At 47.0% G+C, this 24,342-nt stretch overlaps 1 protein-coding gene across 1 annotated transcript in view; it reads right to left on the bottom strand.

The window, feature by feature from the left end:
• Positions 1-24,342, bottom strand: part of CAMSAP2 (calmodulin regulated spectrin associated protein family member 2) — a 76,619-nt gene that overhangs the window by 6,817 nt on the left and 45,460 nt on the right. Inside the window, exons 5-13 of the mRNA XM_032466840.1 lie at positions 17,066-17,207; positions 16,639-16,778; positions 11,143-11,236; positions 9,411-9,495; positions 6,331-6,413; positions 5,995-6,064; positions 3,554-5,729; positions 1,292-1,428; positions 466-686 (exon numbers count right to left, since the gene is read on the bottom strand). Of these exons, the coding sequence (XP_032322731.1) occupies positions 466-686; positions 1,292-1,428; positions 3,554-5,729; positions 5,995-6,064; positions 6,331-6,413; positions 9,411-9,495; positions 11,143-11,236; positions 16,639-16,778; positions 17,066-17,207 (3,148 nt within the window). The remainder of the gene's footprint in view (positions 1-465; positions 687-1,291; positions 1,429-3,553; positions 5,730-5,994; positions 6,065-6,330; positions 6,414-9,410; positions 9,496-11,142; positions 11,237-16,638; positions 16,779-17,065; positions 17,208-24,342) is intronic.

Below are 24,342 nucleotides of genomic sequence, written 5' to 3'. Positions count from 1 at the left end.
AATAACTGTAAGAATTCTCTAAAATTTTCCATGGCATTTAGTTTTAATAAAATGAATATAAAAAAAGAAATGAGTATGCATGTTCAATTAAAAAAAAAGATATTCTGTCTACTCTAGAAATGATGAACTTAGCTTTTTGACCATCTCCACCCTAAAGGAGGGACTCCTGCCCTCTGGGCCTCGTACTCCTCACGTGGCTTCCTGTCCACCTGGCGACACAGCGCCTACCCTTCCGTCACGGAGCAGGAGGGCTCAGCACTCCAGAGAGACTCTGGGTGGGGCACAGCGCCCCGCGCCAGCGGGTCCTCCGCAGACGGGCTCCTTGCAGCCACGCCTGCTGTGCCGGGCGCACGGGCTGTGTCCGAGCCAGAAAGCCTCCCGCGCTCATCCTGGTCCAGCAGGGCTCCGGCAGCCAGCGTGACACAGGCTGCTTCCTGAACAGACTCTTCACCACGAGCGCGTTACCTGGGGGACCCTTCACGGGTGTCCTGGGGGACTCGACGTGGTCCCTGTGAATGGACTTTGGCCGCTGCTTCTTGGGCCGGGCTGGCTGCGGGCGGGCTTTGAGGACCGTGTCCATGTCCTCCATCAGCTTCAGCTGCTTGCGCCGCAGGTGCTCCTGCCGGATGAACTCCCTGCGCGCCCGCTCGTCCTCCTTTCTCTGCCGCTCCTCCTCCGTCCTCCGCCTGCAGACCGAAAGCAGGGGTCTCACCACGCCCGGCCAGACAGGCCCTGCAGGGGGTGCTTATGTGGTGGGGGGGCTCTCACTTCAGCGCCTGGGAAACAGTTCCTTTAAAATGTCCTGGGGGTGACGTAGGTCATTTGAATGTACCATTAGTAAATAAAATAACTACTTCAAAAAACGTGTGTGTGTGTAAAACCCAGGGAAGTTACTTTAAATTACTGTTTCTGGAGAACTTTAAGATGCCTCCAACTTGGGATAAAAATACGCAATCAAGCAACACTATGGGAAAATAACTTTACAAGGCACTCCAAGTTGGCATCAGTCCAGAGGTCCCCACACGCGCAAACTCTGAGAAACCTGCTGATAAGGACTCGACGAGAACCCACCAGGCCGGGCCCTAGTCCCCACATCTGTGCCCCATCTGCTCTGGTTCCCCCATCTCCTGTCTGTGCCCCGGTCTCCTGTCTGTGCCCTGCCTGCTCTGGGCCCCCGTCTCCTGTCTAGGCCCTGCCTGCTCTGGGCCCCCGTCTCCCGTCTAGGTCCCCGTCTCCTGCCTGGGCCCCGCCTGCTCTGGGCCCCGCCTGCCCTGGGCCCCATCCGCCCCACCGGGTCTCCTCCTTCTTGTGCTCCAGCTCCGCTTCCAGCTGCTGCTTCCGCAGCTGCGTCTCCTTTTCCCTCCTCAACCGTTTCTCCAGCAAAGCTGCCCGCTTCATCGCCATATCATTTTCTGCTTTTTGATCATCCTAAGAATGAATTTCATGAGAAAGATGAGATGTTTTAGGTACCAATATTCTCATTTTCAACGGCTGTAGTCACGTTTAGTAGTTACTCTTATAACTGAAAATCTGAGTATGTTCACCCTTACTCCAACCTCACCACAGAAGGACACGACCCAGAAATTACAAAGGAAGAAATGAATTCTAATGGTGACACTTACCAAGTAACAAAGGACATAAACTTACTCAATTACATGTTTTTAAAACCTAGGAAATTAGCAAAGAGCAACATAAAAAAGGAAAAAAAAAGAACACAAAGGTTTTTTGGACCTTAATAAATAACTTAGAGTGGGGAGTTTCCTCAGTTTTAAAACCTGCATTTAAGTTGTATTTTAAATACACGCTCAATACAGAAAACGCAAGTAAAAGCACCAGAAAAGCAGCTGCCCAGACTCGTGTCACATAAAGTGAAACCACTGCTGCTCGAGGAGTTCCGAACTGCACTGAAGGTCTCTCCTTCAGACAGAAGGTGGGCGTGTGACACCTCGCACCCACCCAGAGCCAGCCCACGGTCTGCAGGCCTCCCGGGCCTGCCCCAGCTTCCACCGGGCCCTCGGGGACAGGGTGCTCAGACAGCTTTCCTACTCCCGCAGTCAGGAAAGCGACAAGCTGGAGAGGAGGCTCACTACCGTAGGGACTCCTTGTCGCGCTTAACTCGGTGAGTGTTTTACAGCACAGCCTCAGGCGCTCCAGGGAGCTCCGCAGGGCAGCTTAGGGGGAGGGGAAGGGGACCAAACAAGGTGCTTTGCACAGAAACCCCAAGAGATGCGCTCTGGATGGAGAAGGTCAGAGGAGAGCAGTCAGTCCAAACACACACACGTCTGTATCTTGGCAGTTTTCCAGGCCTTTGCTCTGGGGCTAAAAAGACGCAGCACCGCTAGCAGTTCACAGGCTAAGAGGCGCCTGACGCTCACAGGCAGCTGAGGGCCCCGGGCCACCAGCACCGCCTGAGTACGTTCCGGACACAAAAGCAGCGTTCTATGGAAAACAGCAGTTCTGCCTAGATGAGAGACAAAACACGACTCACATTCAAACGCCTCAACGTTCAGAAGGGCCTAAGGAGCCATCTCTCTGAGTCACGACCCAAAGGGAAACCAGCGACCGTGACCGCTGCAGCATCTTGGTTCTGACTACAGTGGGGCTGCGTCTGCTGCATTTAAAGTCTGGGATGATGGGTTCTGTGCCGTCAAATGCTGTCCTTTCTACCTGACTCCAACCTGCAGAGCTGCTCAGGGTCACAAATGATCTACTCCAGCCCCTTAATTTACAAAAGCAACATGAGTAGCACACACACACGCTTCTGATTATAAAAAACCATCTTCTACCCTACAGGTAATTTGGAAGACACTGAAAAATATGAAGATGAAAAAAATGGGTGATATTAGGAGAAAAGTTTTTAAATTTTATCGGGCTTTCCTTATTCTAGTATCTATGATAAATTTCAAGACTTACCACTGAGAGGGGACACTGCCCAGCACCTGTGTCAGGTGGCTGCTGCACTGTTTAAACACGTGCTCTGCCCAGCCAAGGCTGAGACGGGGGGTCACGCACTGCACCCCAGGGCTGTTGAGGGGCTAGCTCTATGACAACCGCAAAACTACGTATTTTACAATGTTTCGCCTTGCCAGCTTCACCTGGTCAATTTTTAAAAGACTTAAAACAAAACGTAAGAGGGAAGATGGCCAAGACTAAGAAAACAAACTCAGACAGACTTACACGCAGTGCCAAGTTAGGAGCTTTTTGCAAACTGGCAATAACTTTTTGAAGACATTTGAATCACATAGTTTTTAAAAGACTTTTGTGAAAGTGAGAGAGAGAGAGAGGGAGAGGGCGAGGGAGAGGGTGTGGAGGCCAGACACGCACCTGACGTGACGAAAGGAAGCCGGACCCTGAGGTCAGTGAGCCTGACCGGCCGGTACCGCAGGCCCCAGGGGAGGGGGGCGGGGGGGCGGGGGGTACAGTGTCACTAAAATGTGCCTGGGGATCAAAGGCAGGCCTGGAACAGAAGGGACGCACTGAAAGAAGCCAGCGCGTCAACTCAAAAAGCCCACCAGTGAAGACGCCTGGAACTACCCAGATTCTACCGTTTTACCTTAAAGAAGAATCCGCAGCACACTTTCTGGTCATCATCAAATTGTTCTTTATCACTTTCTCCATCGTACTTTTCAACAGACACATCAGCCTTTTCAGGGGGTTTCAGATCTGAGAGGGAGACTTCAATCAGACTGACATTTTTGGGAGCAGCAGGTGGGAACACTGGCTTTGAAGGCGGCTCTGCAGGTTGGGTTGGCGGGTCCCCATCAGGGGAGGGGCCCGCGGGCTCTGGGACAGGCTGCATCGGGCCCTCAGGGGCGGCCAAGGGCAGAGGCTGGCTCTCCCCACCCTCCGCGCCATGTCCACACCCTGCGGACCTTGGCTCCTCCTTTCTACCCTCCTCCTTCTGCCTGGGCTCCTGCGCCTGAGGCTCTCCGTCGTCCCCCAGACACACAAATGACCTGGTCTGAATGGGGACCTGACTGGGCGAGAACCTCCTCAAGCGGGGAAGACTGTCCACGGAGCGTGGGGCCGTCAGCGTCCGGTTCAACGGGGTGATTTTTAACTCATTTGGCCTGGGAGTCCTCTGATTCTTAGCAGAGAAAGATGCAGTCTTCCTGGTATTAGACTGGGGAGACGGGTGGCCGGGACGCGGGGCGTCCGCGGAGAACGGGGTGCCAGCCTGCCGGGGGGGTCTGCAGTCCCGCGGCTGCTTCTGCGGGGAGGGCTGGGGCGGCGAGATCACCCAGGCCTGCTGCTCCCGCATCTGCATCAGCAGCTCCTGCTGCAGGGACAGGCGCTGCATCTCCTGCTGCAGGAAGTGCAGGGAGGAGTTCAGCCTCTCGATGGACCTGCTGTACTCCAGGAGCTCTCCTTCGTTCAGAGTGTCTTCCGAGGGGCTGGCCAGGCCCCACTGCTTCTCAGGGTCCCCGGGGGCGGCAGGTGACTTCAGCCACCCGCCCTGAGGGTTCTCCGCTCCCTCCTTTATGTCCGCCAGAGACTTGCTCCTCTGCCCGTGGGCTCGTGGCGGCCCCTTCTCCTTGGCCCGGTCAGTGAACACCTTCTCGTCCTCAGCACCGGCCGCCTCCTCGCGAAGAGGGGAGGCCCCGTCCCCTTTCTTCTTCACTACCGTGAGGAACGCCGTCCGCCCCATCTTCTGCCTTTGTTTCGTGAAAGCGGCCTCCATCTTCTTCTTCTGGGCCTCGATAGCTCGCCTCTTTTCTTCCAGTTTCATCCTGAGATGCAGCATCTCGGAGGCCAGCAGCTGCGTGGTGTCCCGCCCCTGCGCCAGGCCCGCTTCCTCCGGGATCTGAGCCCAGGCCACCACGTGAGGGATGTTGAGCTCCGAGCCCTCGGGCGTTGTCTTCTGGGAGCTGCCGCCACTGCTCTTCCCGTCGGCGTGGTGCAGCTTCCGGAACTTCTGCTCGGCAAAGCTGGTCATCTTCACGCCGGAGCTGGAAGAAGCGCTGCTGCCGGGCTGCGACCTGGTGCTCACGGTGCTGGGGCAGGGGCTCGGCGCGTCTCTGGGCTGGCCGCCTCGCACGTCATAATCCGGAGGGAATTTAGAAGCGTCGTCCATGTCGGAGTCCAGACTGACGGTGTAGTCTCTCAGGGAGGAGTCCTCATCCATCGTCTCGGGGATGTCTTCGGAAGGGACGTGGATCCCAGTGTCCACCTCGGTGTTGTCAGTAACAGGGCTCAAGGCGCCTTTCCCATCGGTCGTGCTCTCGGGGCTGGGCCGGCCCAGAGGGCTGCCGGAGCGCAGGATGCTGGTATCCTGGCTGTGAAGGAAGAAGCCATTGGCGATGTGGTCCGTCTGGGGTGGGCAGGGCGTCTTCTCGGTGTCATGGATTATCTGCAGAGCCTCCTCAATGCTCGGTGTCCCGATCTGATTGCCAAACTCATCCAGAAGCACTCGGTTCTGTAAAGCTCCATTTGGAAGCTTATAATGCAGGTTCTCGTCAGAATTCAGTTCGTCTGTGCTCAGGGGCAGGCAGGCCGTCAGGTCGCCGTGAGAGCCCGCGTTCAGCTCCTCCTCAAGGCCTTCTGCTTCCTCCTCCCCGTTGACGGGCTTGAAGGACAAGTTTTTCCTAACGTTCCTGGACACACGGTTGTTGTTCAGGGTAAGTCCCTCGTTACTGATAGAACGGGTGATTCCTCGGTTTAGAGTGGATCTCTGTACAGTATTTTCTTTATCAAAAGAAATGTCAAATGAAACTCCATGCACTGATGATCTAAAAAAAAAAATTAGAGAGAGAGTCCCTAAACAAGCTCAGAGAAGGACGTCTGATGCCGCTGAGCAACAGTTCTCTGAAGCCACACCGCCTTCTTTCCACCCCCCCAATCACAGTCCTTAGGGCGAGGCGAGGGCTGCCAGGACCCCCGCCACCCTGGCCCCTGTGGCCTCTCTCACCTGCCTGTCTTCAAATGTGGGTACTAATTAAAAGTCTACTGGATGTGGCCAACAAGGGGGGCCCCCACGAGACCTCCCGGGAATACCTCTTCTCCTTGGGCCAGGTCCCGATGGAGCCATCAACATAAGACATGGATGAAGACCTTCTTATTCCTCCTTCAGACGCATAAAAGAAAGTCATTGAAATCACGTAAAAAACATTAACTTACAACAATTTAACAGATTTCACATATTTGAGGACTCACTAACAGCATCAAAGGCAAGTGCGTGCATGTGGAGAAATAGAGGTCGTTTTGTAAGAGAAGCAAGCACGGGGAAACAGATCCACACTTCCTAGAAAAAAGGCTGGGTATTTTTGTGTATTTACATCTCCCAGCCAACCACCTAAATGACCTCGTCCTAGGCTTTTCCAGACGGATTACCTGGGGCAGAAGCAGGAGCCTGGGCACGTGCGTGTCTGGTGGGCAAGTGGTGAGGCGCGTGTGTGAAGGCCGCGCCCTCCCCCCTGCAAAGGAACAAACGGGACAGGTTACGGTGCCCTGGTCTCTCAGACGTGCGCAGAGCGGCTCAGGCAGAAACTGCACTGTTGCTCCTGAGTCCCCATCTTAAGCAGAAAAGAAGTTGGGGAAACATCGATACAGTGTTTAAACCAAAGAATGGCTGGGACTACGTGAATCTCTACGTATTTTATGTCTTAGCCAAAGAGCTGGAAACCCTACCTCCATGCATAACTCAGTGTCCTGGGGAGACAAAATACAGAGCGCCGTTTTTACTTCACAAGCAGAGAAACTGAGTTAAAGAAGTTAGAAGAAATATTGTGGTCAAACTAAGCCTCTCAGGGACTAGGCGTAACCGGTCTCTGCAAGAGCCTGGCAGCCCGGCGCGCGGCCCCCGCACTCACACCAGCACCAACAGAGCCCTCGGGCCCGTCAAGACGGGCGGCTTTCCTGCCGCTTCTTTCTGTTGGATGTCACCCCATCCCAGCCAGTGCGGGCTAGACTGGACAGTCTATTTCTCAAATTACAACGACATTTGGCCAAAGTTTACCTTTTCCCCTTCTAAGCCTCCAGCCTGCCCCGGCCCGCCTTGTGGCAGGGAGGCGTCCCCACCCCTGCTGCGTGAGAGGAGCCAGGGCAGCAGGACACACTCCCTTCTCAGACCACACCACCCGCACCATCCGGCTGATGCGCACTGAGAGGACCAGCCAACTCAGGAATTCAAAGGTAAGGAACAATATCATATGCTTACTGTTTAACAAAGCCACATTCGTGAGCTCTGCAAAAGCAACGACCCCTGAAGCACTGACACAAAGCTGCTGCCTCACCTCCCCCGGCAGGTGCGTCCCCCCCCACCGCTGTCCGCAGTGATTTCTCTGGTGCTTGCACTGCCCCACCCCGTGTCCCTTCCCAAGTCTCTGCTCTCCCACGTCTGTGACCAGAGGGGAATCCCAGAGATGCAGGTCAAGTTACTCGAACACGTGCCCTTTCTCCTTCTCCAGCAGCGGCTCAGCACCCGCACAGAGGACATGGCGTTCACTCCCAGAGGGAGCAGCAGGCCAGGACACGGAGCAGCTGCTGGAAATGTCCTCTGCTTTGCCGCCCCCTTCCTTTGTTTCTTTTTCCCTCATAAGATCATTATTTAGGAGTAATATATTTGTAGTGCTGACTGCATTATTCTCAGAAGGGCAGAAATTCTTGAGTCCTTCCTCCAAAGTTCTCCAGCAGGAGAACCACGAACGGCCCACATGGAAACTCACAGAAATGAGAGGATTACACAACGGCTCTTCAAGGAAAATAGCTGAGACATCCACCTCGCTGCAGAATGCCCTGCTGCTGGGGAGATGGAGAAAGGGAGCCGCTCGTCCAACTGGGAGACAGAAAAGGGACGAGTCTTTCAGGGGCTCTTAACACAGTTTCCAGCGTCAGAAACGTGGACGGCTGTCCACTCGGGTGCCTGGAAGGGACAGCTAGGGAATAACCTCACCCCTAGGTGGCAAGTTTCAGAGATTTTAAAGACTTAACAGTACAAGAGTAACAACCTACAGCACTGTTTCCTAAATTTCCAGTGAAGGAATGTCACCCTACAGCCAGGCCAGGAAGGCACAGAGGAAACCCCATGCGGAAAAGCTTCCCAAGGCATCAAACAGGGAGGCTCCCAGATCAGCCTCAGTCCAACCTGTTAAACCACAGTGACAGTTACGGAAGAGAAAACTCAGGGCAAGTAAGAAAATTCATAGGTGGCGATCAGAGGGTAGGTCAGGAAGACGCCCTCTGAACCTGCAGGAAGCCTTCACGGAGCCCAGGGAGCCGCGGGGGAGGCGGCCCTGCAGGGCTGCCTGCTCTGCTCGGCTGGCAGCCGCCGCCGGGAACTGCTCACGTGCGGGGAGTGGGCGACAGCTCTCTGTGTTGAGACAAGAGTTCATACACAAAGTACTTCTAATTTCTTACTCGTATATTTTAACTGTATTTTTAATAGATTTTTCTTTTTGGTGAGGCGGAAGTAATTAGGTTTATTCATTTTATTTTATTTTTTTAGTGGAGGTACTGGGGATTGAACCCAGGACCTCATGCATGCTAGGCATGCGCTCTACCACTAAGCTATAATATACCCTCCCCCAATATTTTTAATAGATTTGCTTGAATTTCTAAAAAATCCCACAGAATACATCAGTTCTAAACTTAAAAAAAATCAGACAAATTATTGAGTCCAAAGTCAATATACATTTCAGGTTCTAAGAAATACACATTAAAAGCTGCTTACAGGATCTGCTGAAAAGCATTTTTAAACAAATTAATGTCTCTATCATATTTGGGTCAGAAGTCAGGATTATCCTGATATTAAATGTTTACTCTGCTTTCAATTCACTTTCTGATACTAAGAACTAAAGCACTGGATAAAGATTCAATATTACAATAAATATTCCATTGTGACCTCTTAATAGCCAAAGTAACCCGCAAACAAACAGTAGGAAAAACTGCCTCAAAGATTAAAAAACTGTTTTTAAAAAATTAAAAAACCCAAGTAGAATTTAAAAATTTCCCCAAGGCCTAAGAGTTACCTATGACTTAAGCAGCATATAATCCCAATTATAAACAAGTTATGCAGCAAAAGTTTGGTTTTAGGCCAGTTATTTGGACCTTAGAATATATTCCTCCACTTTTCAGTGTGCATTTCAATTACATTGACGTTAAAACAGACTTTAATAGGCTAATGGAAACTGATTTAGTTCAAAGTTCAACTGAAAATTTAAAAATTCTAATGCAATACAATTTTATTTCTCGGTTTTTTTGGGGGGTGGGAGTGGGGTGGGGAGGTAATTAGGTTTCTCTATTAAAAACAATTTTTAAAAAAATGGAGGTACTGGGGATTGAACCCAGGACCTTGTGCATGCTAAGCACACGCTCTACCACTGAGCTACACCCTCCTCACCCTATAAAATTTTATTTTGACTTTATTAGTGAATGGGTAAAAACAGGGAACATGAAGTCACTCTGGAACCTACCCTGGACTGAGATCAGGGCTGTCCAGGGCGTGTCTCTGGGCAGCATTAAAGACGGGAACTGAAGGCGGATCGTCCACAGGCTCAGCTACAATGAAAGACAGAATCTCAGAATTACGCATTTAGCATGTTTCCAACATTATTTCAAGGACTCTGCACCGCAAATAAATGTTTAAGTTTATTCTCAATTTCTCTTATTACTTATAGAGAATTCTTAGCATATTTAAAGTTTTCTTTTAAAATCATTTTCAAAAGGACAAACTTTCCTTAATTTCTTCTTGAAGTGCTCTTGCTTAAAATACTCACTTGATTAAAGCTAATGGTGGGGGAGGCTTAACATAAAATAAATACAGAATTTAAAATAAAAATAAATGTCTAGTTTTGCTAAAGCTTTCGCAGAACTTCAGTTACATATAGTCATTTTTGCTTCTTTATGAAATAGCTGGCATTTTGGTAAGTAATCAAAGAAAGAAACAGAATTTCACTGGTTAATAATTAAGCCTACTGGTACAGTTTACATTTTTGTAAACTACTCTGGTGGAAGATTCAATTTATTTTTTGCCTTTGAGGCCTAATGTAACAGCTCTTGAACATTTTGAATAGTGGCTTCATAGATGAGATCGTAGGGAGCAATGTATGTGAAAATTCTATGTTAATAGTAAAAAGTTGTACAAATATCGGTTACAACTGCTAATGACCATCAATGGCTGTGGGGAAGGACCCCAACTTCTTGACAGGTATTCCTTGTGACATCATGACTGCTATGCGGCCTCCTCCTTAAGCAGCTTGGAGACAGACCAGATCAAACACTGCGTGTTTTACAGAATCCGGCCTGAGGTGCGGCGGGCTGACTGCAGTAACCTCACTCGGCTCACTAGAGCGACACGCCTCCCCCCACCCAACTGCGGACTTCCCCCTCCTTCCCGATCTCATCCTCTTCCTCGGTGTTTCCGGGGGGAGGCGGGCGTGGGGAGAAATGAGGGAGCAGCCAACTCGTTAGGATGCACAATAGCCACGTTTTGCGCTGGGGGGGGGGGGCACTGATGGCAGGAAGAGCCGAGTCACGCTGAAGAAAGTTCTTCAGGGGCTAAACTTGTAACGTGGGACCATTTTCCCATATAGAAACACACCCCTGGTTTATAATGGAAGCCAATGGAAAATCTGCTTTGAGAGAAAACGCAGGAAGACTTTCCTATTCTTTATTTCTAGAGATCTTTACGGTAACTCACCCCTTTATTTCTCACTGGTGTTCTCGTTACGTGCAATCAACAGATCACGATACTGTAATAATCACAAAACCTACTATGCTTAAAAAAAATACATACATATATACAAACTTTTTATGGCTTAATGGCAAATTCAAAGTACACATGCCAAGCCATAATCTGAGTGGACTCTGGGTAACAATATTAAAAACTTGGAATCTAAGAACAAAGGCCAGGGATGAGGGTAAAAAACGCTAAGAAAAGAGAGTGGGCAAACAGTCAGACCTAAAAGTTCCACAACACAAGCCTCTCAACTCAGGGCTGTTCTCACCACTTCCTTCCCTCCACAGCCTCTCTCTCTCCCAGAGAACTTGGTGGCTTTAAACACTGAAGTACTCAGACTTTATCAGGGCTAATAGGCGCAACATCAAACAGCAACAGGCTTCCCTCTGCAAAGACAAGCAGGTGAGGCCACACAACTTTCCACTCCGACTGTTCACAGCACACTCAAAGCTGCAAAGATCCATCACCTCCTTGTGCACGAGCATCGCGGGGCTGAACGAACGAGGGCTTCACAACCTCGAACCACCAGAAGAGCTCCGCCATGAACACCAAGTAATTGCTCTAGGAGAGAGTTCAGAAAATTCAGAGAAAAATTAGGTAGAACTTGACCAAACAGTAATGAGAAATAGAATTTTCTTCTGTTTTACCTCGCAAATTAAATGCAGCTTTAGACATCATTCACACTTCACTAGAGTGTATCTACCATAGGGTGTTAAATCTAGGACAGAAAATTAGCGCTTGTAGGTAGAACTTACAACAACCATTCAAAATCTCTTTCCTGGTTTATTACAGTTTCCGTTTATCCGTCAGGCGTTAACACCTCGGACTGTGTGGAACATGGAGACAGTGTATAAGCCGCTCCTCTTCCGAAGTCAACACACACAACTCTGACAGAATAATTAAGTTCTTTCCAGATTCGTAAGAAATTTCTCTGAAGCGTAATCAGGTGCCCAGTTTAAAAACATTGTATCTATGTGCTTGGTAATAACCAAAGTCAAGAGTAATCCAGGTGCTAAACAAGTAACACAAAACTCTAGACTATTGTGGCTAATTCTTTTTTTTTTAAATTTTATTGAGTTATAGTCAGTTTACAATGTATCAATATGTCATGGCTAATTCTTAATTTTGAAATGTACAAAGACACTGTTAACACAGTTTGATACACCCACCTAGTTTTTAAGTGTTATTAATAAGGATAAGTCAACAATGTCATTTGCCATTTGTTACTTATATTTGAAAATGTGAATAGTTTTTTAAATGGCTTAAAATTAAGAGAAAGGTGTAAGTGGGTCTTCAGGAGCACATTTCTACCACAGGCTTATATTTTAAAGTGCGTACATTATAAATGCTATAAACATGAAAAATTATTTTAATTGTAGGTATTTGGTAAGTTCTAAAAAACAGCACTACAACAAAATTTGTTTACATAATTTTTGACAACACCACACCTTTTAACTTCTGGGTATTTGGCATCTAACACAATTGTTGCTGTTAAATCGACTAATATCTGATGAGTAAGGTCTTACTTCACACGAAATTTCAGTTTGCAAAACCACCACTGGAAACGTGAGTGTCCCCACGCCGCGCCCACCTCCTCCTGGCTGATTATCAACGACCCTCAGGGCCCAGAGACGGTCTCGGGGCTCCTCATCCTCTCTGTTCTCTCCTGTGTACTGAGCCGGTGACTTTCAATACACATCTCTCCCCTGGCTGCTCTGGAAGGTGAAGGCTACCGTGTGTGCAGGAGTGAGGGGCAGAGCAGAATCAAGGGGGGCTCAGGTTTTCTCCAGCAACGGACAGTGCCATTTAATGAAGTGGGAAGATGGGGAAAGAGCTGTGAAAGGAATCGTGAGTTACTGGCTTTGAGAGGCTGAGCAGACACTTAAGGGGGCCTGCCCGGGCGGGTGGAGCTAAGAGTCTGGAGGGTGACCGAGGATGAGACAGCGGTGAACAGAACTTGGCAGGTTTCCTACTTTCAGCGTTTGCTTTTAACGACAACTTCTCAGAATATTCAAACACTTGTATACAAATACATACCATTTTAAACAGTCATTAAAATTTGTGATTTTCTAAAGAAAGAAATGAGAATGTTTATAATCCCTGAAGCTGTGCTGGGAGCTGGATCTCAGCCCTGCTGGCCTTGCAGGAACCTCACGTTCTTATTCCATCTCCTGCTCCCGGACACTCACTCTTCCCCTCAGCTGAACCCTTCCTACTCGGCTTCTGCACACACTCACCTCTCTCCTACTAAAAACAAAACCAGGCCTGCACTCCACGGTTCACTGTTCCCCCTGCTCGCCCCATCTTCCTGTGCCTCTGCAAACGTCTCTATTGACCTCCACCCTGGCCGTCCCCACTCCAACCCACTCCAACCTGGCATTCAGGCGCCCTTCCCCTAAAACAGCACTTGCTCAAGTCGCCAGCGACTGTCACTACATCAAGCAGGTTTCAGTCGTTTTTCTTGATACTCCTGGCCTGCCCCCTGCGAGAGCTGCCGCCCATGCTCACCAGCTGTCACATGACTCCAAACGTGCTGACGGTGCTCACACGGGAGGCGGCCTACAGAGCATTCCTCCTGCACGTCTCAAAGGCACCTCGACTGTCCGGGACTGAGCAGTTAACCTTCCCCACAGACCCAACCTTATTCAGTCTTGTCGCACTGGACAGCAACCACCATCCCAGCATGCAGACCAGAAACCTCAGGGTCACCTGTGGGCCTCCTCCTCACTCCTTTCCCAGATCCGATTCACATCGGGGCCTGCAGATCTCACACCCTAAACATCTCTGGAATCCACCCACTTCTCTCCCATCTTCATCATAATTACTCTCATTTTGTTTCAGCCAAACAAAATTTCCACACTGCAACCTGCCTTCCCCCACCTGCCCCTGTTCTTGGGAACCGACTACAGGTTACCAGAGGATATGTGATGGGGTCCCTTTTACTTTCTCCAGCTTCATCTGATACCACATTCCCCACTCTGTGGTCTAGAAGGACAAGCTGTGCTCACCACTGCATCTTCAGTGTTTAAAGCAGGGCCTGGCACAAAGCAGACGCCCAATAACCACTTACTGAACGATGAATAATGAAGGAATAAACCTACAATGTGAAAGACTAGTGATTGGCAAAACATCAAACACTGCTAGGGAGGATCTCTGGGTGAGAAGACGACTGTGACCCGTGCTTTCTCTGTATGCTTATCTCTGCAGTATACTTTCTAAAGCCGAAGCATAAAACTACGAAGTATGGGCTAGGCGGCACTCTACTAGCACAGTTAACTGGAAGCTGTATATGTCTTTTGGAAGGACACTGTTTAAGTGCTCGATAATTGCCTGTTGACAGAAAATTAGTTAATATTTTGAGGACCTTGGTGCTGGACATCACTTATCGTCAGGGAAGTGCAGATCAGAAACACAATCTATCACTTCACACCTGCCAGCACGGCTGTCGACAAGAAGACAAAAAAGAGAAAAGGGGCCCCTTGTGCACTGCTAGTGGGGATGTAAAGTGATGCCGCCATGTGGAAAACCGTTTGGAGGTTCCACAAAAAGTTAGTAATAGAACCACAGTAGACCCAGCAATGCCACTTCTGGATACACGTCCAAAGAAAATGAAAACAGGATCTCAAAGAGGTATCTACACTCCCGTGTCCACTGCAGCGTTGCTCACCGTCGCCAGGACATGGGGAACAGCCCGTCAACCAGCAGGTGACTGGATGAAGACACGGTGTGTATGTATATAAAGAAATCCCTCCATTTGAAACCACGTGGCTGGACCTTGAAGGTATTATGCTAAGTGAACTAAGTCAGACAGAGAAAGACAAACACTGTATGGTATCACTTGTACGTGAATCTAAAAAAGCCAAACTCACAGAAACTGAGAGCACAGTGGTGGTTACCAGGGACTGGGGTGGGGGGGCGGCGTGCAGGAGAAATACGGAGTGTTACTCAAAGGGTACGAACTTCCAGTTCTAAAATGAACAGGCTCAAGGGAACTAGTGACTGTAGTTAATGACACTGTATCATATATTTGAACTGCTAAGAGTAGGCCTTAAACCTTCACAACAAAGAAACGTAATTATCCGATGTGATTGAGGTTTTAGCCAACACCGTGGTGGTAACTGTTCTGCAATATGTAAGTGTATCAAATCAACACACTGCACACCTGAAACTTACACAATGTTACATGCCGATTACATCTCAGTAAAGCTGGAAACAATGTACTGTAAGCACTCTGGTAAGGTAACTGTCCTAAAACATTACTGTGTTTGGCCACAAGATGTCAGTAAGAAATCATTTTCCCAGAAATCAAAGCTTATGAAGATAATTTCTTTCTGAATTTACGATGATTAAACAGCTATAAATCTGTCACCATTTTCCAGGAATGATAGCAAATTAATTTCATTAAAAGCTTCTCTTTCCTGCTCTTAGTTAAGACAGGCAGCTGTATCTGAACTTTCTTAAACAATGTAAACAATGCTAACCAACACAAATAAAGACTGAAAAATAAGAGCAAACGTTAACACCTCTGCCCAAATCCCAGTATCACACTCAGAAGAAACCACTGTTAGCAGTTTCGTGTTTTCTTTCTATAGACCTTTTCTCATGCATCTATATATGTGTACACATTTGCAAACAAATAGAAAAAGGGTTTTTTAAGCAAATACAAATGACATCATGCTATATATACTGTTTGCTGTCTGCTGCTTTACTTAACAACGTCTTGGAGAGCTTTCTGCATCAGTGAAATACGTCTGCCTCCTTCCTATAAACAGCTATACTATATTACAAAACATTTTAATTGTGTCCCTACAAGATGAATTGCTTCCAACTATTCACCACCATGAACAGCCCTTATACAGCCTGCCTGCCCTTTAGATCCGTTCAGGTAACACCAAACTGCCCTCTAAAAGACCACACCAGTTTACACTTCCACCAAGAGGGCAGAGAGAGCTCGCTCCCAACACCGCCATGAACACCTGTTAGTTAACAAAGTGACAGCAAGGTGCCCAACATCATGCACTGAGCAACCTCTTGGAGGCTTGGAGTCTTAAAATATTCAATTGAAATCAAAGCTGTGGTTCTTATAATTTTGCAAAGAATATAGAAAGTGACCAAAGTCATCTCTGCAGACAATTATCTATTTTAAAAATGCCTGAATGAAGAAAATGTCTTTGTATCTGGATCACGCCCAGACTAAGCTGATCTAAACATCAGGGCTATGCGGTATTTACTGGAAGTTCAAGATATACAACTTAAACAAACGTAACTGATTTTACAATTCAATATATTTAATGAGATGATACTTTCCTTTGAGATCACAATAGTAGCATTTAAATTTTTTAACAAGTAAGTGCCTGAAAAGGCATTAACCAGGTATACGTGGAAGTATTTCCTAATTTCCATTTCGGTACAAACGTCAGAATGTAGACAGTCAGAATTAATCAAGGTTTGTCTTCTGATGTGTCAGACAGTGGGGAGGGGGCACTGCTTCCGACAAAAGGAGCGGTGGCTTGTTTGGAAACGCCTTCACCGCTGGCTCTGTCCTTACGTCGTGGTGAAGGAGAACCGGGCGAGGGAAACAGAGGCACTGGAGAGCAGGAGTTGAGACCCACAAGGTGCCAGCATCACCCTGAGGGCCCCTGGCAGGCCTCCCGAGGCTGGCACCGCACCCCCGACCAGGTTCACCAGCATGTCGCCCTCACACGCAGGAGTGCGGCGCCCTGAAGCCAGGGCGCGTGCAGGGTTGATGACATGGCTCTGTACTGAAAAAGAAACCTGCAGCTAACAGTGTATTTAAAAAAATCACAAAACATAAAATCTGCAGAAAACTCAAACAAAAACTATTTTTTCAGAAGCTGCTTTGACTGAAATCATAGCTCGTTTGCGAGCTTAACGCGGCTGGACTGCTCATGTACCTAGCTGCACAGGGCGAAGGGCGAAGGGCAAAGGGCGATTTACCTCACCTTTATGGAGGAAGCCGCATACAGCATATCTTCCAGGGTGAAATGGCAACACTGGTTCAGGTATTCTTGGCAAAACTCTTGAATCAGCTGCAGGTTGTACAGGCTATCAGCCAAAGACATGGTTTCTTTTAGACAAATGTCTGCAAATAGGAAAGGAGCGAGGGTTAATTTTGATAATATGCATTTTGTATCCATTTTGTAATTAGTAACAATACAAATACACAACTGCATAGAATCTGTTTAACACACTCACGTATAAATACAGTGGTCATTCCACAGACAGACTTAGAAACCAAGCACCATTTTACTCAGCTGTCCTCCTCAGAGTCACACACATGTGTCCTTTTCAGAGAAGCCTCATTACCTGTACGTATTGTCTCAAGTGTTTGTTCCCGCCCATGGCTTGGAATTTCAACGGAAAACTCACCTTCCAATCTGACAACACCAGGACAGTAAAAATGGATCAGGGCCGCTAACGCACAGCCGTCGGTACCATCTTTCAACAAATTTTCTACCAGTGGAATGCAAGGCAGCTGCTTCAGCAATGTTTGCTCTCTCCTGTAACGAGCCTACGATAGAAAAAAGAGGAAAATGAACAAGCACCAAACAACATACAGGAAAAACCAGTATTGTAGACTCTACTGTATCGGTAATAAAATACAAGTCAAGAGAAGGGAGAACTACTCACCAACGTCCTTCTTTTCTGAACGGTACCAAAGCTCACGTGACCAAAGCTAAGCATGCAGCAACCACACCAGGGCTCTGGAGCTAAGTACTTAGGACAACGTTACACTGCTCATTTATGTAAATTCATTTAGCCTAAACACTTAAATATAAAAGCATCACAAAACGGATTCTGAACACTCTGTATCCCAATCGCCAGTTCCGCTCTTCAGTGGATGATAAAATCCGTGTAATTTGGACTGCGAGCTCTCGGGTGGGAGGGCAAGGCCGCTCCTCCGGCCCCGAGAACCAGCAGGGTCACCAAGGCGGGAGCAGGAGGAGAACACGACCGTCACTCTGAGAATCGGGAAAATACCACAAAGGGGGTTGTCATATGAATATTAAGAAAATAAAAATTGAGTGTAAAAACTCCGGGAAGACCCTCCCAGTTGAGGCTCCATTAACCAGCAACAGAGCAAGTGTCAGGGCTTCTGCTCCCTCTCAGAGGAACAGAAGGAACCTTTGCTTTTACAGGCTGGCTGGCCTGACCGGACACAAACCTAAGACAGCGCTCTAGAAGTGAGACCTGCTATACACCTTCAGCTCTTCAGTCAGGGCACCTGGGTTCCGATCTCGGTTCTGCACCTCTTAGCTCTGCAATCTTGGACAACTCACTTAAACTCTCACTCCTCAGTTTCCCCATCTGTGAACCGGGAGACGACAGCCCCTACTTCCCAGGACCGCTGGAGGGGTGAAGAGGAGGCGGGACAGAAAGTGCTCTGCACAGCGGGGCACTCAGAGGGCAGCTGTCACCAGCTGTCCGCGCTCCAGAAGCCAGGAAAAACAATGCTGAAGACTCAATGAAGTGCACGCTGAAGAATTTTATCAGCTACATTTACGTTACAGTGGTTACTGATATTTAAATAGAGGGTTTAAAAAAAGGTAATCAAAACTAGCTTTTCTTCTAACTCCATCTAAACTGGTCATCTATTTCATAATTAAAATATAATTATGAAATATAATACTTTTGTGAGAATAAAAATAGAAAAATAATTTACTGAGAGAGAAGATTTACTACTTGGTGGTAAAGTCAGAGTTCCTTTAAGTGCTGTCCCTCAGCAAGTGCACACGGCAATGAAGGAGATGTTTATCCCTCCCTCCCTCTCACGGCTCCTCAAGAACAGATTCATGGAGAGTTTTTCTCTTGCAGACCCCCAGAGGGCTTGTTCTTATTGATCCGTGCAGACTAGACATCTGTGTTCAGTGGCATGTTCCAAACTCATGGAGTACCCAAATTCAGAAAAAATCATATATATGCACTACATAATTCTTTAATTGATTACTGATTTTTACATAATCCCTAGAGCATGTCCTCATTTTGCTACGATCAGTTTAAAAATCAGCCATGAAAAAGGTGGAGAGAAGAGGGAGGGGAAGGGAGAGGAAGAAAGGAATCAAGCAGGTGCCTCTCCCGGCCTTGAGCTACTTCCCTGTGTCCGGGAAGCACGCTTCCAGACCCTCACCCACCTCTCCTCGTCCAGCTGGAAACAAAACAGTCTGCCTCTTGGAAATCCTCTAAACTGGCTGGGCCAGGTGCCAGATTCCCCAGATCTCCGGGACCAGCCTGTTTTCGGCCTACAGTCTGAGCTGGGCTGAGCTTTGTGGGAAGGCTCATGGAACAAAGCACAGAGCCGTGTGACATGTTCCAGCTGCTCTGCCAAGAGCGCTGCTCTGCGGGCACGGACACACCCTGGCCCCGGCAGGCTGAGGCCGTAGTGCCTGTGGTCAGGCCAGACAACCAGAGATCTGTAAGTGGATGCCAAAACACGTTCCTGAAGATTTTATCCTAGAAGATGTATCAGGGAAACCGACTTTAAATGGTGAGTCACATGCAGTTTCCAGAAAGTTCACCTGCAGTCTGTGAAGGTCACAGTCTCTTACACTTGCACATGCTGTGTGCTTTACAAACATACTGCGTGGAAGCATTCCCTGCTCCTTCTACAAACTGAGAAATCTGGAATTTGAAAGGGGCATAATTTCTATCTTTCAACATTATGGTGTACTTTTTTTTTTCAATTGAAGTATGGTCAGTTTACAGTGTTGTGTCAGTTTCTGGCATACAGCGTTTAAAAAAATATTTATTAATTAATTTAGCTGTGGGACGTAATTAGGTTCATTTATTTACCTCTTTTCAGTGGAGGGACTGGGGACTGAACCCAGGACCTCGTGCATGCTAAGCACACACTCTACCACTGAGCTGTACCCTGACCCCTTTTATGGTATACTTTTAAGTTGTATTTCTATTTCTGAGGATGTAAAATACTTGTTAAGTGGTCTAACCCCCAGATTTAATCCTGAAAGATCAACTCTTCAAGCCAAACCAGAACTGAATGTAGTTTAGGAACACAGAGTCTGTCGCTTTTTTTTTATTACATAAAGTGTCCTCTACAGTTCTCGCCAGAAGGAAATGACTTTTTCAAAAAGATTATTTTAAAACGCAAATAACCCACACCTACAATTCATACTCACTGTCACTAACGCCGTGAAAGACCGTGTGGGTCTCCGGCCGTGCCTTCTTCTCCCCAGTCACTGATGGTCTGTGATGGCTGACAGACTAGCTTACACTTCGAATTATTTTTAAAGCATCTAATCCAAACTTGGGCTAGGGTTTTAAAATCTGCCTTACATTACAATCAAATACCTTAAAATCCAATCTCCACTTGTGCCCGACAATTGTACGAAATGACTATACCAGCAAGACACAGCACATCACTGTACAGTTACACTTCTGGACAGCAAACTGAAGTAACTGGGCAAACTTACTGGAACCAGTTTCCAAAACCACTTGGAAGGAGACTTCAGAGGAAGCAGCAGGAGAAAAGGGAGAGCAAAAGGCAAAGGGAAAATCCATCAGAATTATTGTTAATTAACGAGTTAGAGCAGAGCTTCTGATAGTGGAGCTCCAAGTTTACAGTTCTCATAACACTTAAAAAATGTTAAGACCTTAGAATTTAGTTTAAAATACAGAGGCTCCTAGCGATGAGGACCAGCACCTCCTCTTCTCCGTGTCTGGGGCACGCACGATGTGCTGTATGCTCAGAATTCCATCCCCCCGGTCTGGGAATCACACACCATACTGAAGAATAAATCCGTACCACAGAGGGAGCAGAAAGATTCTACAGCGCGGTCTGCGATCGTTAAAGTGCTCAGACACCAGGAGACCAGGGCAGGGAAGGCAGCGTCCTTCCCAAGAGGAAGGGAAGAACGCTGTCCCAGTAAGTGCGCAAATGAAGCCAGCGGCGATGCGGAGCTGCACAAGACGAGCGTTTCTTTCAGCTATGTAAAGAACTTCCTTCATTAATGGGGGGAAAAGTTGGCAATTCTTACCAGTTGCTATTTTAATAGGGTCTGTAAAGCAAGCAGCTGCGAACATAAGGAGAATACAGATGTTATCAACTCTGCCATCTAGTGGTGACCCAAAGAACGTAATTTTACTTCTTTAAACAGGTGAGTATGATAAACTCCAAATCTCAGATACTATGAATTCTTCTTTCGTGATTGTTTATCTTCCTACTTCCGAGCACAATTTCCGGGCAGCCTTAAGTAAATATTCGTTGAAGTAAACCAAACGAAATGGGGTCTGTGTTAAAATTCACATTCAACTTTTATGTAGAAAGTTTTTCCTACAAAAATCAATAATAAGGATAAGATTACTTGGGAAACTAATATAAATAAGTCATTTTCAAGAACTGTAAGAATCAGAAAAACACCAGCTTCCCACGGAGAGATAAACCTCTCTTACTGCACCGGGAAGAACGGCCCTAACAGTTCTGCTGCATGTACTTTAATCCCGGTCTCACCAAGAGCTTTCGGCAGCAGCCGCAGTTGTAGCGGCCACAAGACGTACCAGAGCAGGAGCCCCGAGCGCGTCCGGGCTCCCAGGGCCCAACAGACCTGCCAGACTCGGAGAATCCACCACACAGAAACCGACGGCCACGAGAGACCACCGTGGGTCATTCAAAACTGGACGTGCAAAGGAGTCTCCAATGGTTCAACTTACTCTTTGTTTCTTGTAAAATATTCAGTACTCGACCTTTTTGCTAATTCAGGCTACTCTTGCCTTCCTCCTGCCTCTCCGCTGGCCTAAATGCGTGACAGCAATCCTATCAGAGGAAAAAGGAAAAGCATACAGACTGGCTATATCTGAAGGAAATGTGACTTAAAAAGGTAAATGTACTAAAAGAATGAATAAATATTTATACCAGCCATGCTTCAGAAAGCTCAAATACCCAGCGCAAGTTCCACGCTGAAGGTAACTGTATTTCTCAGGTGACCGGCAACTGCCCCTCCTTTTGGTTTTCAGGGAGGAACTAAGCAAACTGCAACCTCGCGTCCTGGTTCAAGATGTAAGTAATTATGAGACAAAGAGTTTTTAAAAGTCCATGAACAACAGGCGGAGAAGCTTCCACCAAGTCCTCGCCAGCGGCAGGAATGGACGCGGGCGGGCGGGTCACGTTTTCTGGAACAGCTCTAATTTTAGGTGTTCCTCCTTTCTACTGTCTTCATCACACATATTGGCTCGTCCTAAACTTTGGTGAGTTTTAGGACTCGCTACTAATACTCCCCCAGTAGCTCTGTCTTCCTCTGGGCTCCCTACTGTCCCTCTGGGACTTGGGATAATGTCTGAACACCTTCTAGGTGCTCTCAGGCCATATGGGGAAGATGCTGCTTTGATGTGGCCTTCGTTGGAGACCTCAAAAATATGGGCTTCTTTAAGGAGTTAATCACAGCTGTGACTGGTCACCTCATGACCGGTTAGTCTTAACAATCTTCTTCCTGTTGTAGGTCCAAAAGTTGTGATGAATGTCAATAAGAATGTAAAATGGTACAAAGCCCCGTGGAGGAGAATTTGGCACTAGCCACCGAACCTACACATGCATTTTCCCTTTGGTCCAGCAACCCAATCTCCAGGGAATGTACCCTGAGAACCTGAGGACACAGAAGTAGACACACAACATTATTCTTGCAGCATTATTTGTAATTGCAGGATGCCGTAAACTACTTAGACGCCCATGGGAAAGTGGCTGAAGAATCTTTGGTCCACACATTCAAAACAGCACGAGGCTGCTGTAAAAAGTGCAGGGAAGGCCCCCAGGGCCTGCGTGGAGTGGCTGCTATACTGTGACAGGGTCTCCTCACGACGACACCTGGGCCGCGCAGGAAGACCATGAGAGGCTACCACGCACTTTCACAAACATTCTAACATGAGAAAAGGGATAAAAGTCATTTGAGAAAGAACATATAAATGCTACGTGTGTGCTAACACAAAAATGTGTGCTAATCCAAGTGTCTGAAAGTGAATCACATTCATTTATTCGTTTACTCGGCAAATGCTGGTTTAACTTAACATGTGCAATTCCTTGGGGCCAAGTGCTGAGAAAGTCAGTGCTGTCTGGATCCCACACAGTTCGTTTTTCTTAAAGGTCACTCAGTCTACAGTTTGGAATACAGATGGCATTCTTTCCACAGAAACAATGTCTATTGGGTCCTAAGTCAGCACATGAAACCCCTACTTAGTTCATAGTGTGTACACACTACGACAGAATTTAATCATTATGTATAATAAACAAGACTTCTGTGGAAATCCGGTAACGTAGGGCGATGCTTAACCTTATTCCTGATTAGAACCAGGAGCAAAACTGGGGGCAGGATTACACCTAAAGCAACCAGAGAAAGAACAGACAAAACCCAAAGTTGGCAAAGGAAAGAAATCACAAAGATCAGAGCAGAAATAATTGAAATAGAGACTTAAAAAAAAACAAACCCAACAGAAATCAATGAAACTAAGAGCCAGTTCTTTGAAAAGGTAAACAAAACTGACAAACCTTTAGCCAGACTCACCAAGAAAAAAAGGGAGAGGGCCAAATCAATAAGGTCAGCAATGATACAGAACAGAAACAGACTCACAGACAGAGAATACAAACTTGTATTCTCTGGGGGGGAGGGGGAGGGGAAAGGACACACTGGGATCGAGATTTATAGATACTGACAGGTGCATACAGAGTAGATACACAAGTTTACACTGTACAGCACAGGGAAATATATTCAAGATCCTGTAGCAGCTCACGGTGAAAACAAATATGAAAATGAATATATGTATGCTCATGTATAACTGAAAAACTGTGCTGCACACCAGAAACTGACACAACATTGTAAACTGACTATAACCCAATACAAAATAAACAAACAAATAAAAAGAAAAACAAACAAAAATAAATAAATAAAATCAGCAACGAAAAAGAAGTTACAACCGACACCATAGAAACACAAGGGATCATAACAATCTACTATGAACAACTATATGCCAATAAGACAGACAACCTAGAATAAATGGGACAGTTTCTTAGGAAGGTACAATCTCCCAAGACTGAACAGGAAAGAAATAGAAACTATGAACAGATCAATCATCAGTCATGACACTGAATCAGTAATTTAAACACTCTCCAAAAACAAAAGTCCAGGACCAGACGGCTTCACAGGTGAATTCTACTGAACATTTAGACACGAGTTAACACCTATCCTTCTGAAACTGTTCTAAAAAACTGCCGAGGAAGGAACATTTCCAAACTCATTCTATGAGGCCACCCTCACCCTGATACCCAAAACCAGACAGAGATATCACAAAAAAAGAAAATTACAGGCAATAGCACTTATGAATATAGATGAAAAAATCCTCAACAAAATACTAGCAAATTTACTCCAACAATACATGAAAAGGATCAGACACCACGATCAAGTGGGATTTGTCCCAGGGGTGCAAGATCTTTCAAAATCTGCAAATCAATCAATGTGACACACCACAGTAACAAATTAAAGAATAAAAACCGTATGATCATCTCAATAGATGCAGGAAAAAGCTTCTGATAAAATTCAACATCCTTTATGATAGAAACTCTCCAGAAAGTGAGCATGGATGGAACACACTTCGACATAATAAAGGCCATGTACAACAAACCCACAGCTTACATCATACTCGATGGT

Source organism: Camelus ferus, chromosome 23 (genome assembly GCF_009834535.1).
Source record: "Camelus ferus isolate YT-003-E chromosome 23, BCGSAC_Cfer_1.0, whole genome shotgun sequence".
NCBI classification, from domain to species: Eukaryota; Metazoa; Chordata; class Mammalia; order Artiodactyla; family Camelidae; genus Camelus; species Camelus ferus.
The sequence above is the reverse complement of the archived record's forward strand: the minus strand, read 5'-3'. Positions and strand labels throughout refer to the sequence as shown.